The sequence below is a fragment of the Neofelis nebulosa genome, chromosome 5, assembly GCF_028018385.1.
Source record: "Neofelis nebulosa isolate mNeoNeb1 chromosome 5, mNeoNeb1.pri, whole genome shotgun sequence".
Taxonomy (NCBI): Eukaryota; Metazoa; Chordata; class Mammalia; order Carnivora; family Felidae; genus Neofelis; species Neofelis nebulosa.
The window spans coordinates 103,488,279-103,501,537 of NC_080786.1; the positions used below are offsets into that span (position 1 = coordinate 103,488,279).

At 35.5% G+C, this 13,259-nt stretch overlaps 1 protein-coding gene across 1 annotated transcript in view; it reads left to right on the forward strand.

Annotated features, from left to right (window-relative positions):
* Positions 1-13,259, forward strand: part of MORC1 (MORC family CW-type zinc finger 1) — a 165,242-nt gene that overhangs the window by 22,787 nt on the left and 129,196 nt on the right. Inside the window, exon 8 of the mRNA XM_058732533.1 lies at positions 1,853-1,958. Coding sequence (XP_058588516.1) covers positions 1,853-1,958 — 106 coding nt within the window. The remainder of the gene's footprint in view (positions 1-1,852; positions 1,959-13,259) is intronic.

Sequence of the window (13,259 nt, forward strand, 5' to 3'; positions counted from 1 at the left end):
TTTTTCTATTTATAATACCATGCAGGATCTCTCATGGGCACAGTCATTCATTTTATCCATATGAATTTTGTCTTAAGTGAATCCAGACATGAATAGCTCTAAATGCCTGACACTGGGAGAAAGATTTGTACTTGCCTGAGCTTGGGGAACTCTGGATGTGAAGAGGATGACATAGTGTGTGACCACAGGGAATACATAGTCCCTGCACCAGATAGCAGAGTTAGGAGATGCTTACCTCAGCATCTAAGGTTAGAGGAGAGTTTTATAAGAGAGTTAGCAACTTAGAAACCAATGAGTCTAGGTTTCTGTGGCAGAGAGTTAGTAAAAGCTTCATGTTCCAGATGAACAGAGCTTTCTGTATTTCTGTATTTATGTGTCTACTAACATTTTCCAGTGCCACTCATTCTCCAAACTTCTACCTTTACTATCTAGAAACAAGAAGAATCTACTCTAGAGAAAGCTGTGTGCATTTTCCTTTCTGCAACTCCTTGATTTATGTAATGTATATAGTGAAATTCTGAGAAATTTGTTTCTGAGTTGGCTTGTATTGCCCTCAAAATTTCTTCTCGAATTTGTGGCATTTTGTTTAAAAATGGTATTTTTTGTCACCCTCTCCCTTTTCTCTTAGAGGAAAACTAGTGGCAACTTAATAAATATTAATGTTATTAATGTATACGTGATACACTTTAAGGGGAGCTAATGTGATTTGTTGGTTGACTTTAAAAAAATTATTTAACTTCAAGTTCATTAGCATACCTTGTGGTATTAGTTTCAGGAATAGAACCCAGTGTTGGTCGACTTTTAATTGTGAAATACTCATGTAAATACTAATGAAAGGTATACTATTTCTTGAATATTTTTCTAAACACCTTATAAATATTAATGCATTTAATTCTCAAAACAACTCTATGCTTTAGGTGCCTCATGAACTCCATTGTGTAGATTGGAAAAATTCGATTCAAAGAGGTTAGGAAATTTATCTGAGGTCATTGCATTGGTAAATAAATGATTGATCCAGGATTTAGACACAGGCAATTTTCGTCACCGTGCTGTTTGTTCTCTCTTGTGTCTTAGTACTACCAGGAAAAGTGTAATTGGCTGTTTTTTTAATTTCTCTGACAGTCTTGTTTGTCTTTATATCACAATCAACTTTGTAAAGAATTGGGATTTTTTTTGTTAACTATGCTTTAGAGCAGGGGTCAGAAAACTGTAGCCTGTAGGTCAAATCCAGCCCCATATGTGTTTTTATAAATAAAGTTTTATTGGAACACAGCTAAATTCATTCATTTATGTATTCTCTATGGCAGTTTTCATGCCGCATTTGTGGACTTGAATTGTGAGTAGTTGTCACAGAGACCGTATAGCCTGCAAAGCCTGAAATGTTTATTATCTGGCCCTTTGCAGAAAAAGTTTGCCAATGCATATTATAGGGTCTAAAAGCAATTCTTCATATTTGTACAAATTTTAAAAACTCATCTTTGTTTTTATGTGCATTGGTTTCAGTTCCACCAACGAGAGCTTTACCTATAATACAAATTTAGCTCAGACTCCTCCAACTATTTTCATAATGCAAATTATGAAAAAAGTGCCAAAGTTTAAGAATCCACGTTAAGAGACTTACAATGAATTGAATAGGAATAAACACTTTCCTGTAGAAACTCAACACTCTGGAAGAAAGTGGAATGTGCTGTAAGACGTACATCTTGGAACTTATCCAAGCATATTATTTACTGAAGTGTTGAAGGAAATTTGGTCTAGAGTAAGCTTAATTCCATAGATGAGATAATAGCACTATGACTAATATTTGGTGTTGTTACAATACTGACAAGGCAAACATCCTTTTTTCTACTAGGTACTTTGCTGGTTATTTATAACTTGAAGCTTTTGCTTAGCGGAGAGCCAGAGTTGGATGTTAAGACTGACAAGGAAGATATGCTGATGGCTGGGGCTCTTGAGGAGTGAGTAGTATGTGTGTTTGACAGAATGTCTCTCAATAATGGCAGTATCCTGGTCCTATGTCTGAGGCCACTGGGCCTTAGCACTGAGATAATTCATTTTACCCCAGTTACAGATGAAGAGAGTTAGGCTGGACCATTGATTCCCAAACCTGGCTGACCCTCTGAGTGACCCAGACAGCTTCTTAAGTATAGGAGCTTGTCTTATCCCAGACTTTGCTGAGTCAGAATCTCCAGATATCAGGCGTAGGAGTCAATATTTTTCACATGTTGCCCAGGTGATTTCGAGGTGGCAGCACATTTTGGAACCACTGGAATAACACCTTCAAGCTTCTCTAATTCTGAAACTCTTATTTTGTGAATATTAAAACTGAAGAAAACAGAGTTCATTATTCGTTACATATCATTAAAAATGGGCATCAGTATGGTATGGAGCAAAAAGAAATATGACCAACCGATAATTAAGAATGGCCTTATGAACTTCACGCTTGCAGTTTATAAGTAAATAAATTGACACATTCATTTTTCTTGGCTATTAGGAATCTATATGAAACAGAATAAGGAAGGATTGGGGAGCATGAATGAAAATTGTGGAGAAATAATGCAACAGTGACCAAACCTAAGTTTCTCCAAAGTAACTTTGTATTTGAAACTTATCAGCTTGAACGCGCAGTTTCTTAGTGTCAGAACTCTAGAGTTACAAGGGATTTTGAAAGAGTTAAATTCAATCTGATTCATTTTAAATACTGATGTTTGGTGCAAATAAAATGAGAGCAGCAAATATGAAGCATATATGAAATCTTAAATTTTCTAGTAGCCATGTTAGGAAAGGTAAAAAGAAAGAGGTCAAATTAATTTTAATAATGTTTTATTTAATCTGGTATATATAAATTATAATTTTAATATGAAAAATATTAATGAGACATTTTATACTCTTTTTTTCCTGCTAAATCCTTGAACTCTAGTGTGTGTTTTGTACACATAGCATGTATCAATTTGGAGCAGTTTTCTAGCATGGCCAATAGCTACCATATTGGGCAGTGCAATTTTAGACTAAGATATTGAGACCCAAGTAAATACATAAACTTAACAAAGAACCTATTTTTGTTTCGTCTTTGAGGTGAAATTTGAAAACCCCTTCCCCAGTTAGAAAATTTAATGTTTGATAATGCTTTTAGATGATCTTTTCTACTTAAAGTTTTTTTTATGATTTATATTTTTCTTATTTCATTCTAAAATGCGTAATTCTTAATTTACACAGAAATGAAGGGTTTTTGTCTTGGAAAAAAAAAATCCAGCCTCTTTATTGTTATACAAATGCTGGGAACCCTTTTGGCAGTATTAATACGCCAAGATCAGAAAGGAAGCCCAGAACTGTTACTGGCACGTCCATTACCATCTCCCCCTTTCCCGCTGACCCTACCTTTCTGCTTAACAGCTGGTTCCAGAACCAATATCTCATGCTACTTAAAAGCTTTGGGACTAAATTTTCAAGCAGTTATCTGTCAGAGTGCCTTGGCATTTTGATACTAACGTCAGGAAACAAATAACATTATTAGAGGAATAATTTGACAGCTAATTCTTTGGGAAAAAGTTCTTACTGTTTCCAGATGGTTTAATGAAGTCAGAAGCTTCTTAAGTCATTTAAGCAATTAATCACAAAATGAAAATGCGTCAGACGCAGGGTACGTACAGTTTAATTTAGGAACATTGACCACATTGGATTTGTTTGGTTGGTTGGTTTTTCAACATTTTTCGTAGTTTAATCACAAGAAAAGCTTTTTAAAGATGGGTGGGGACATTTTGATGAGGCTGGGTTGTTGTAAAGAGGAGATGTCATTTCTGTACAAGGGGCGCTCTCTATTTCATGGTTTCTGATATGAGTTTCATGATAGTGCCAAGGAGGGACAGCAGTATCACCTCCTGGGGGCGGGGGTGGTAATTATGTATAGGTTTCCCCTCTGAAAAGTCAGTGGGCTCTGACATTAACCATTAACCCAGATCCTCTTTACTAAGGGACTAGGAAAACATGGACTCTTGTGGCTGAAAGAATACTCTGGTCAAAGATGGATCTTTTTCTGACTCCTCTTGCACTTACGACTTCTGTTATTTGAACTTCTAAACAAGTGCAGTTTACAAAATCTTGGTTTTGAGAACAGGTGGTTTGTAATATAATAATTCCTTTGCCATTTTTCTTGTGGTTATTGTGTCCCCTTAAAGCCACTGAGCATGATTCTTCCTCTGTTCAAAACAAGTCTCAAACCTTGGAACTATGCAATTTCCACCTTTGGTCTTAGATGGTATGGTCCTGCTGATTCTGAAAATAATTTAATTTTCTACATAGAAATAGGAAAATTCAAGCTTTCAGGCTTTTTTTTTTTTTTTTTTTTTGTTTCGGAGAAGAGGTTTTTCTGATACTATTTTTTATTCCAATTTTGTTTATTGTAAAAATATATATAATATAACACACACACACACACACACACACACATGAGGGAAGGAGGGGCCGATAGAGAGGGAAGACAGAGGATCCAGAGCAGACTGTGTGATGACAGCAGAGAGCCCAATGTGGAGCTCAAATTCACGAATTGTGAGATTGTGACCTGAGCCAAAGTTGGAGGCTTACCCGACTGAGCTACCCAGGTGCCTTGGGTGTCTTTCCTTCCTTCCTTCCTTCCTTCCTTCCTTCCTTCCTTCCTTCCTTCCTTCCTTCCTTTCTTTCTTTCTTTCTTTCTTTCCTTCTTTTTAATGTTTATTTATTTTTGAGAGAGAGAGACAGAGAATGAGCAGGGGAGACAGAGAGAGAGGAGACACAGAATCTATAACAGGCTCTGGGCTCTGAGCTGTCAGCAGAGAGCCCTATGTGAGGCTCGAATTTGTGAATTGTGAGATCGTGAGCTGAGCCAAAGTTGGAGGCTTACCCAACTGAGCCACCCAAGCTGCCCAAAAGTGAAATGATATTTTAAAAAATTGTAAAGAAAATAATTTGTATATCATAATTTTTATTCAATTCTAGTGTTTTTAAGTGTAATTTCTCATTTTTCTTTTTCATTTATGATTTGCTTCTCAACTTACGTTATTATGTAGTCTGGGTAAGTCTCATAATAATTTCTTGATAAGTGGTTTTACGATAGTCTATTAAATTGATTCATCATAATTTACATAAAATTTCTGTATTTTTGGATAGTAACATTGGTCCCAGTGTTTCACATTATTTATGGATAATATTGAGGTAAACATTTTCATGCAGATGGATTTTTTTTTTTTATTCTTTTGAATTGTTTTTTTAAGACAAACTCCCAGGAATGGAACTACTGAGTCAAAGTGTCTGAACTTTCATATAGTTTTTGTGAGTATTTGATATCAGGGTTTTTTTTAAATTTTTTAATGTTTATTTATTTTTGAGAGACAGAGACAGAGTGCGGTTGGAGGAGGGGCAGAGAGAGAGGAAAACACAGAATCTCAAACAGGCTCCAGGCTCTGAGCTGTCAGCACAGAGTCCGACAGGAGGCTCGAACTCGGGAACGGCAAGATCATGACCTAGGCTGAAATCGGACACTTAATCGACTGAGCCAGCCAGGCGCCCTATTTGATATTTGTCTTAAACTTTGCAATCAATACCCTTTATTGGCTTTGCACTGAGGCTCTACAGCAGTATATCCGACCTTTAGCAGGGCCCTGTTTTAAGATGACAGTAATCTCATGAAAATTTCATCAGGAGTGATATTCAAGCACGTGGGCAGTGGCATGTGCTTTGGCAACATGAGTCTAAAGACAGCCTGTTTTTACTTACATTAAAAGAGAATATGTAGACAGAAAAGTCATCTCAGAATTTCAGAATCAGATGAGGCAGAAGTTTGCATTTAATGTGTGATATATTAAATCAGAATTTGAATCTGTGAATGTGACATGTGGGGAGTGCCAGGGAATCACAGAATTCCATAACGATATACAGAAAGTAGGTTATATCTGCAGGGAAAGAATCTGCCATGTTAAACTTAGGCAAAGTGCCCTAAAAGGGTAGAAGACAACATGAAAAATAGCTTTGTAAGAAATCAAAAGGAAGTTAAGAGTTTGCAACAAAGAGGCAGGGGAAGGGCTGAGAATACTGAATATTAATGAAAAGAGTAGTGAAGTAATAACAGAAAACAAGGTGTTTCTTTAGGGCCAGCCTAGACAATGTTTGTTTGTTAATTCATGTTTTATGTTATAATTTTTGGAACTCTGGACCAAGTCCTGCATCTCAAACTCTTGCAGATTTTTCCCCACTAAGTTTTTTTTTTTCCTTCCCCCTTTGAGGTAGTCAAAACAAAATCAAGTCAATTTGTTCTCTCCTTCCGACTGGTGGCTGTTAGTAACCTTTAGCCACAATCACACAGATGATTAAAATCAGAGTGATTTCCAGAGGTCCTCTATTAAATGTTTATTTATTTATTAAAAACATTTTTTTTTACATTTTTATTTATTTTTGAGAGACAGAGAGAGACAGAGCACAAGTGGGGGAGGGTCAGAGATAGAAGGAGACACAGAATCCGAGGCAGGCTCCAGGCTCCGAGCTGTCAGCATAGAGCCCGACGTGGGGCTTGAATTCACGAACCGTGAGATCATGACCTGAGCCAAAGTCGGACGCCTAAACGACTGAGCCACCCAGGTGCCCCTATTTATTTTGAGAGAGAGAGAGAGAGAGAGAGAGAGAGAGAGAGAGAGAGGGAGAGGGAGAGAGGGAGAGAGGGAGAGAGGGAGAGAGAGAGAGAGAGAGAGAGAGAGAGAGAGAGAGAGAGAGAGAGAGAATCCCAAGCAGGCTCCACGCCGTCAGCACAGACCCTAACACAGGGCTTGATCTTACGAACCGTGAGTTCATGACCCGAGCCAAAATCAGGAGTTGAACACTCAACTCACTGAGCCACCCAGGTGCCAGAGAACCTCTATTGACTGAATGCAGTAGGACTGACCAAATGGAAGATGACAGGTGGTAGATGGCTCTGAGATGTCCGTGCCTGTAATGCCTCACAGGTGGTTAGTGTAAACTGGAATGTGCAAGATCCATTGGGTTGGGATTCTCCTTCGGCATTCCTTATCCAGAGAGTCTATCTTTGGCAGGTATGGAATTACTCTCTAATCTAGATGTTTTAAATTTCATTCATAGGACATAGAATTCTTTATGTGGACACCAGTATGGAATTACAATTTCAGAACTGAGGTTTTGAAATTTCATAGAAGATATGCCACCAAAAAATCCTGGATCCAGGTGTTAGTTTTCTTTACTCTCTCCCGTGTCTCATTCTTCCACCTGGTGGTCCAGCACCTGGTCCAGGAACAGTAATCTTTGGGGCAGAGGTTGGGGTGAGCCTCCAGTGGTATAAATATGAGTTTCTTGAAAACCTCTCAGAAGTGCATAGATACCTAAATCAGTGTAACAGTGCTTTCTCATTCTCTACCCCTGCCCTTCCAATCTCTCTTCTACTATAGAAATAACTCTGCAACTTGGGCTTATTGAAGTGTGTCATCTAGACTTTTCGGTTCTTGTCAGTTTATATTGAAGTCATACTTTTTTCTTCTTAGCTTTTTCTTCTGAAATAATTTAGACTTTTCAACAGGGTTGCAAAGATATTACAAAGAATTGTAGTATACCTTTCCCTCAGATTCCCTAGATGTTGATAATCCACCATACTTGCTTCATCATTCATCCTGCCCCTCTTCTTTTTACACGCAGTAGGGACCCATGCATTCCTTTTAAGGGTAATAATCTATCACTATTAGTATTAATGTTGTGGCTAAAGTTGTCCTAGACTTGGCTAGTGGGAGCCTATTGAGGCTGACTCTTATGTTCTTTTGATGTATCACCATCAGTGTTGAATATTTTTGTACTTTTTGGCATCATAAGATATTCTAGGCTCATAATATACTTCTGCTGCTGTAGTAATGCTACAATAAGCCATTTTTCCAAGGAATCCTTTTTTCTTTTATTGGATACTCCTATACCTCACTTTTAAGCACCTTTTAAAAAAGTGACTGTAAAGTAATAAATAACTGTACATTGGTATAAAACAATATTTGCATGATATTATAGATTGGTATACATCATACTCAGATTGACATCACTTTTTCACTATTTTAACTAATGCTAATCTTTATACTTATATTTTTGGGCACTTGCATGAGTATTTCGTTAGTATTGATTCTCAGAGATAATATTGCCAGATTAAGTGGTAGTAATTTTAAATTTAAATAGATAGTGGTAAATTGCTGTGCAAAAAGCTTAAACTATCTATGCACCCAGCCAATGATCTGAATTTTGTCAATGGCCCCATTTTCATCAAGATTTGATATAAACTAACTTTAAAAATTTTGCCAGGTAGATTAAATATTTCTCTGAACTTTGTTTTCTCCTGATAATTGACAGTATGGGGTATATTTTAATGTTTTTTGGATGCTTACTTTGCTTCCATAATTTGCTTGTATCTTGTGTTTATATTTGTATATTTCTATTATGTAGTTTTAATGGTTTTTAGCAACTTTTATTTAGTTATTATTACTTTAGATGTTAAATATGAGGAACATTTTTTCTTCAATATGGCACTTGTCTTTTTTTTAATTAAAATTTGTATTTAGGTAATTGTAGACTCATAAGCAGTTATAAGAAATAATATAGAGAAAGCCTGTGTGCCCTTAACTCAGCTTCCCCTATGCTGGCATTTTGCTAAACTGTAGAACAAGATCACAACCAGGATGCTGACACTGATGTAATCCATCTGGTGCAAATCTCCAGTGTATCAGTACAAGGTTCCTTCCAATTGCCTTTTATAACCACACACAACTCCTTCTCTCTCCCCACTTGACTTTTAACATTGTTAGTACTGTCCTTTGTCTTAGAGAAATTTTTGATATTTTGGGGTCAAATCTGTCAATATTTTTCTCTATGAGTTTCTTTTGCATTTCTAACCTCAGATAGGTTTTCCTTAACCAAATATATCTTCTTATTTTAAAAATACTTATGGTTTATTTCTATAGCTTTTGAATCTATCTGGAATTTGGTTTTGCACATGATGTGAAGTGTGTGTGCAGAGGGGAGGATGGATTAATATTTTCTAATGTATGTAGCATTTTTAAAATCATTCAGCCTTTCCTACTTACTTGAAATGCATCATGAATATAAACTAAATTCTCATCATTTATGGATCTCTTTCTAGATGACCTGTTTCTTTTCATATATTTTTTCTGTTCTTGCTTCATTAGAACTTTTTAATTGCTATAGCCTTTATAATGTGTTTTGATATTTGGTAGGGCAAGTACTCTTTCACTGTCCTTTTTGAAAGTGTTATGATTGTTCTTGCACATGTTCTCCTCCATATGAATTTCAAAGTCAGCTTTTCAAGTTTTATTATAAAAAATTCTCTTGGGACTTTGATTAGTAGTCTATTGAATTTATAGCTTGACAGAGGGAGAACTGACATATTTATGTTTTGGTTCTTATTTCAGTCTTCTTTTATATAGTTGAGTGTAATTTTACATCATCATATATGCCACAGTAGTTAAGAATTTTGGTGGTTAGATTGTATGATCGTAGTTATATTTTTTAAGTTTTTGAGGAACCACCATGCTGTTTTCCAGAGTGGCTGCACCAGTTTGCATTCCCACCAGCAGTGGAAAGTGTTCTCCCTTTTCCACATCCTTCCCAATATTTGTTGTTTCCTGAGTCGTTCATTTTAGCCATTCTGACAGGTGTGAGGTGGTATCTCATTGTGGTTTTGATTTGTATTTCCCTGATGATGCGCGATGTTGAACATCTTTTTGTGTGTCTGTTAGCCATCTGAATTACTTCTTTGGAAAAATGTCTGTTCATGTTTTCTGGCCATTTCTTCACTGGATTATTTGTTTTTTGGGTGTTGAGTTTGATAAATTCCTTATAGTATGATTTTGCTTATTAACCCTTTATCTGATCTGTCAGATAAAGACAGAGAATGGAGAAATATCTTCCTCCATTCCGTTGGTTGCCTTTTAGTTTTGTTGATTGTTTCTTTCACCGTGCAGAAGCTTTTTATCTTGATGAGGTCCCAATAGTTCATTTTTTTGTGTGTTAATGGAATTCTTTTATCTTTGATCATTAAGTGTGATATTTGTTCTAGTTATTTTTCCTTTTCATCAGTGCCTTTTGTCAAGCTTAGTAAGTCATTTTATTTCTAGTTTATTGAGTGATTTTTATTTATTTTTCACATTAGAAAATTGGTGTTAAGTTTCAGTCAATGGTTTTTTGACATCTGTTGAGATGATTTAGTTTTGTTTTTCTCTTCTAATCTGTTAAAGTAGTATACTATGAAAGTTTGTGATATTCAACTATCATTCTTCCATTCCTACAATAAACCCAGCTAGTTTATGATGTCTGTGGTCTTATCACTGTGTGTTTTTATTTCTACTTTTATTACTTTTGAATTGTGCTATAACTGTTAATCTATTCAGATTTTTAAGTTCTTGGATCAAATTTGTCATTTATAATGTCTTATAAAAACATTCATTTTATTTCGATTTTCAGATTTTTTGATAAGGAATTTTACATAAAATATTCCTATAAAACTTCTGTTTCCCCCAACCTTGTAGTTGCGTCCACTTTTACTACTTTTATTGCATGGTAGGTATGTCATCTCTTTTTCTTGGCCAGAGGGGCTTAGTTGTTTCAACTGTCTTTAAAAATAAAATAATTTCAGATTCTGATTTATTTTGTATTTCTCTATTTTCTCCTACTTTCTGTAACGTTGTTTTATTTTATTTGTCCTGCTTCCTTGAGGTGTACCTTTTATTTGTTTACTTTCAATCTCATTTTCTAATCTAAACAACTAAGGCTTTTATGCATCCTCCCAGCACCACCCCTGCATCGTGGCTCTATTCTACAGGTTTCAAAAGTAGAACTCTCATTATTGCTTATTTCTAAATAGTTCACAGATTCCATTTTGATTTCCTCTTTCGCTCAGGAATTACTTTCAAAAAGTATTTTAAAAATCTACAAGTGCCTAAATTTTGTGTGTGTGTGGGGGGGGCGGGGGGTGAAATATCCTTTTATTACTGTTGTAATTTTATTATACAGTGATCGGAGAACGTAGTTTGCATCATATCGGCTCTTTGAAATTTGTTGAGATTTCTTGTGGCCTAATAATGTTTTAAACATTGGAAAAATTGTGAATCTCTGAAAAAGATTTTGTAACATCAAGCTTTTAATTAAATTATTTAAATCTTCCATTCTGCCTCGCCCCCTCCCCGCACCCCAGCTTGATCCCCCAATTTCTGAGAGCAGTATGAATCTTACAGTGCCTATGGTTTTGTCTATGTTTCTTGTATTTCTTCTAATTTTTGCTATATATGTTTCTGAGTCATTAGATTTATGGCATACACACATTTTGTTTAAGTGAACCTTTATTAATGTAAAATATCCCTCTGTGTTCCAGTGATACTTTCTAATAACTTTGTTTCTGTTTTTGTCTAACATTAACCTATGTTTGCTTTATTTTGGTTAACTTTTCTTACCACATAGTTTTTCACTGCTTTATTCTCAGCAGTGTTATTTAATTTTCAATTTGTCTCTTATAAATGGCATGTAACTAGATTTGTTAGCATTCACTCTGAGTGCTTCTATCTTTTAATAGGAAATTTATCTAGTTTACACGTATTAGGACATCTGCTATAGCTGGACTTACTCTGCCTTCTCATTTTATGTTTTATATTTACTTCTTTGGTTGTCATTTGTTTGTGGTTAGGTTTGTTTGTTTAATTTGTTGCCATTTGCTGGTGCTTGGGTTTAATTTTGTTCTGCCTTATTTTTTCCCCCCCTTTGTGAGATTGGTTGAGTTGTTATTTTTTTGTCAAGAAGGAAGATTCATGTTTTCCCATTCAGATTGTCTGAAAATTATTTGTTCCATGCTATTCTTTCAGGGTGGACTGCCTTTATATTTTAAATAAATATATCAAACTTAGTTTTCTTATCAAAGTGTAGAGTTAAAAGTGTTATCTATCTTAACTCACAAGTAAGTCAAGGCTTTGGTATGCTTTATTTCTCTTCATTACCAGTTCCACCTTTTTCTGATTATTTTATTTGGATTTATTTATAAAATTTTATAATATTATGTCACACCCTGCATAAATAATCATTTAGACTAAATTATAGGATTTATTATTTCTCTTTGCTTACCACACCATCTTCCATCCTGAATCTTTTTAATTTACTCATTAGTTCATTTGCTGGATTATTATTGCTCAAATAATTGCTCAAATAATTATTTCAAAGTCCATTGGATGTAAACTTTTGGAAGCTTTGTATCCTTAAAAGTATCTTTATTTTTCTTTTCTTTCTCAGTGTTTGTCTAAATGAATAAAGAAACATTGATTCAAAAGTAGTTTCCCTCAGAAATTATTGCTTATTCTATGTCTTGAATCCATGTTGTTTATGAGAAGCCTAATGCAGATGTGATTACTGAATTTTTATAAATTGCTCATTTTCCCCACCTTGAATAGCTTTTAGGAATTCTTGTAACTTTAAATAAAATTCCACAATGTGTCTAGCTATGGGTTTTGACTTTTTAAAATTCTTCATACTCAGGAGTCTTGTACTGAGAATTCTTCGATGACATTTCTAACTTGCTTATTGTTGGTTCTGCCTTCAAGTAGATTCAGACCCAACCATTTATTACCTCCTCTACTGCTGTGATCCTGGTCAAAGCCATCATTGTGTTTCGCCATAGTTATTATGGAGGGTTTCCCACCAAGCCACAGGTCTCTCTTGGTTCAGTAAAAACTGTGCCACCCTCGCTGTTCTGTAGCAGCCAGAGCAGTCTTTTAAAAACTCTCTGTGTAAAATTCCCCAATGACTTCCCATTACACTCAGAGGAAAAGCGAAGGTCTTTATAATGTTCTGCAGCATCCTGCATGATAAAGTCCTCTGTTACTCTCTAACCTCCTTTCCTCTCCCATCTTCTCTAGGTACACAGGCCTCCTTACTGTTCTTCCTTGGGCTTCCTTAGATTCATTTTACATTCCCTCATTCAGTAGATATTTACTGAGTGTCAGGACCTGTTTTAGAAGCTGGGTATATATCAAGGGAAAAAACTACGAATATCTTTGCCCCAAATGGCTTGAATTCTGTTGAGAGAGCTTTCATTCTAGTGATAAGTTATCTATGGTCTCTGAAATTTAGTCTTGTCATGTATAAAATGGTGCTACATAGAACATGACCTGCTTAATATGAATGCTGTAGAAATAGAATAGTCACAGTACCTAGCACACAGAGGTTCTGAGTACATCTTAGTTCCCTCCATTCTG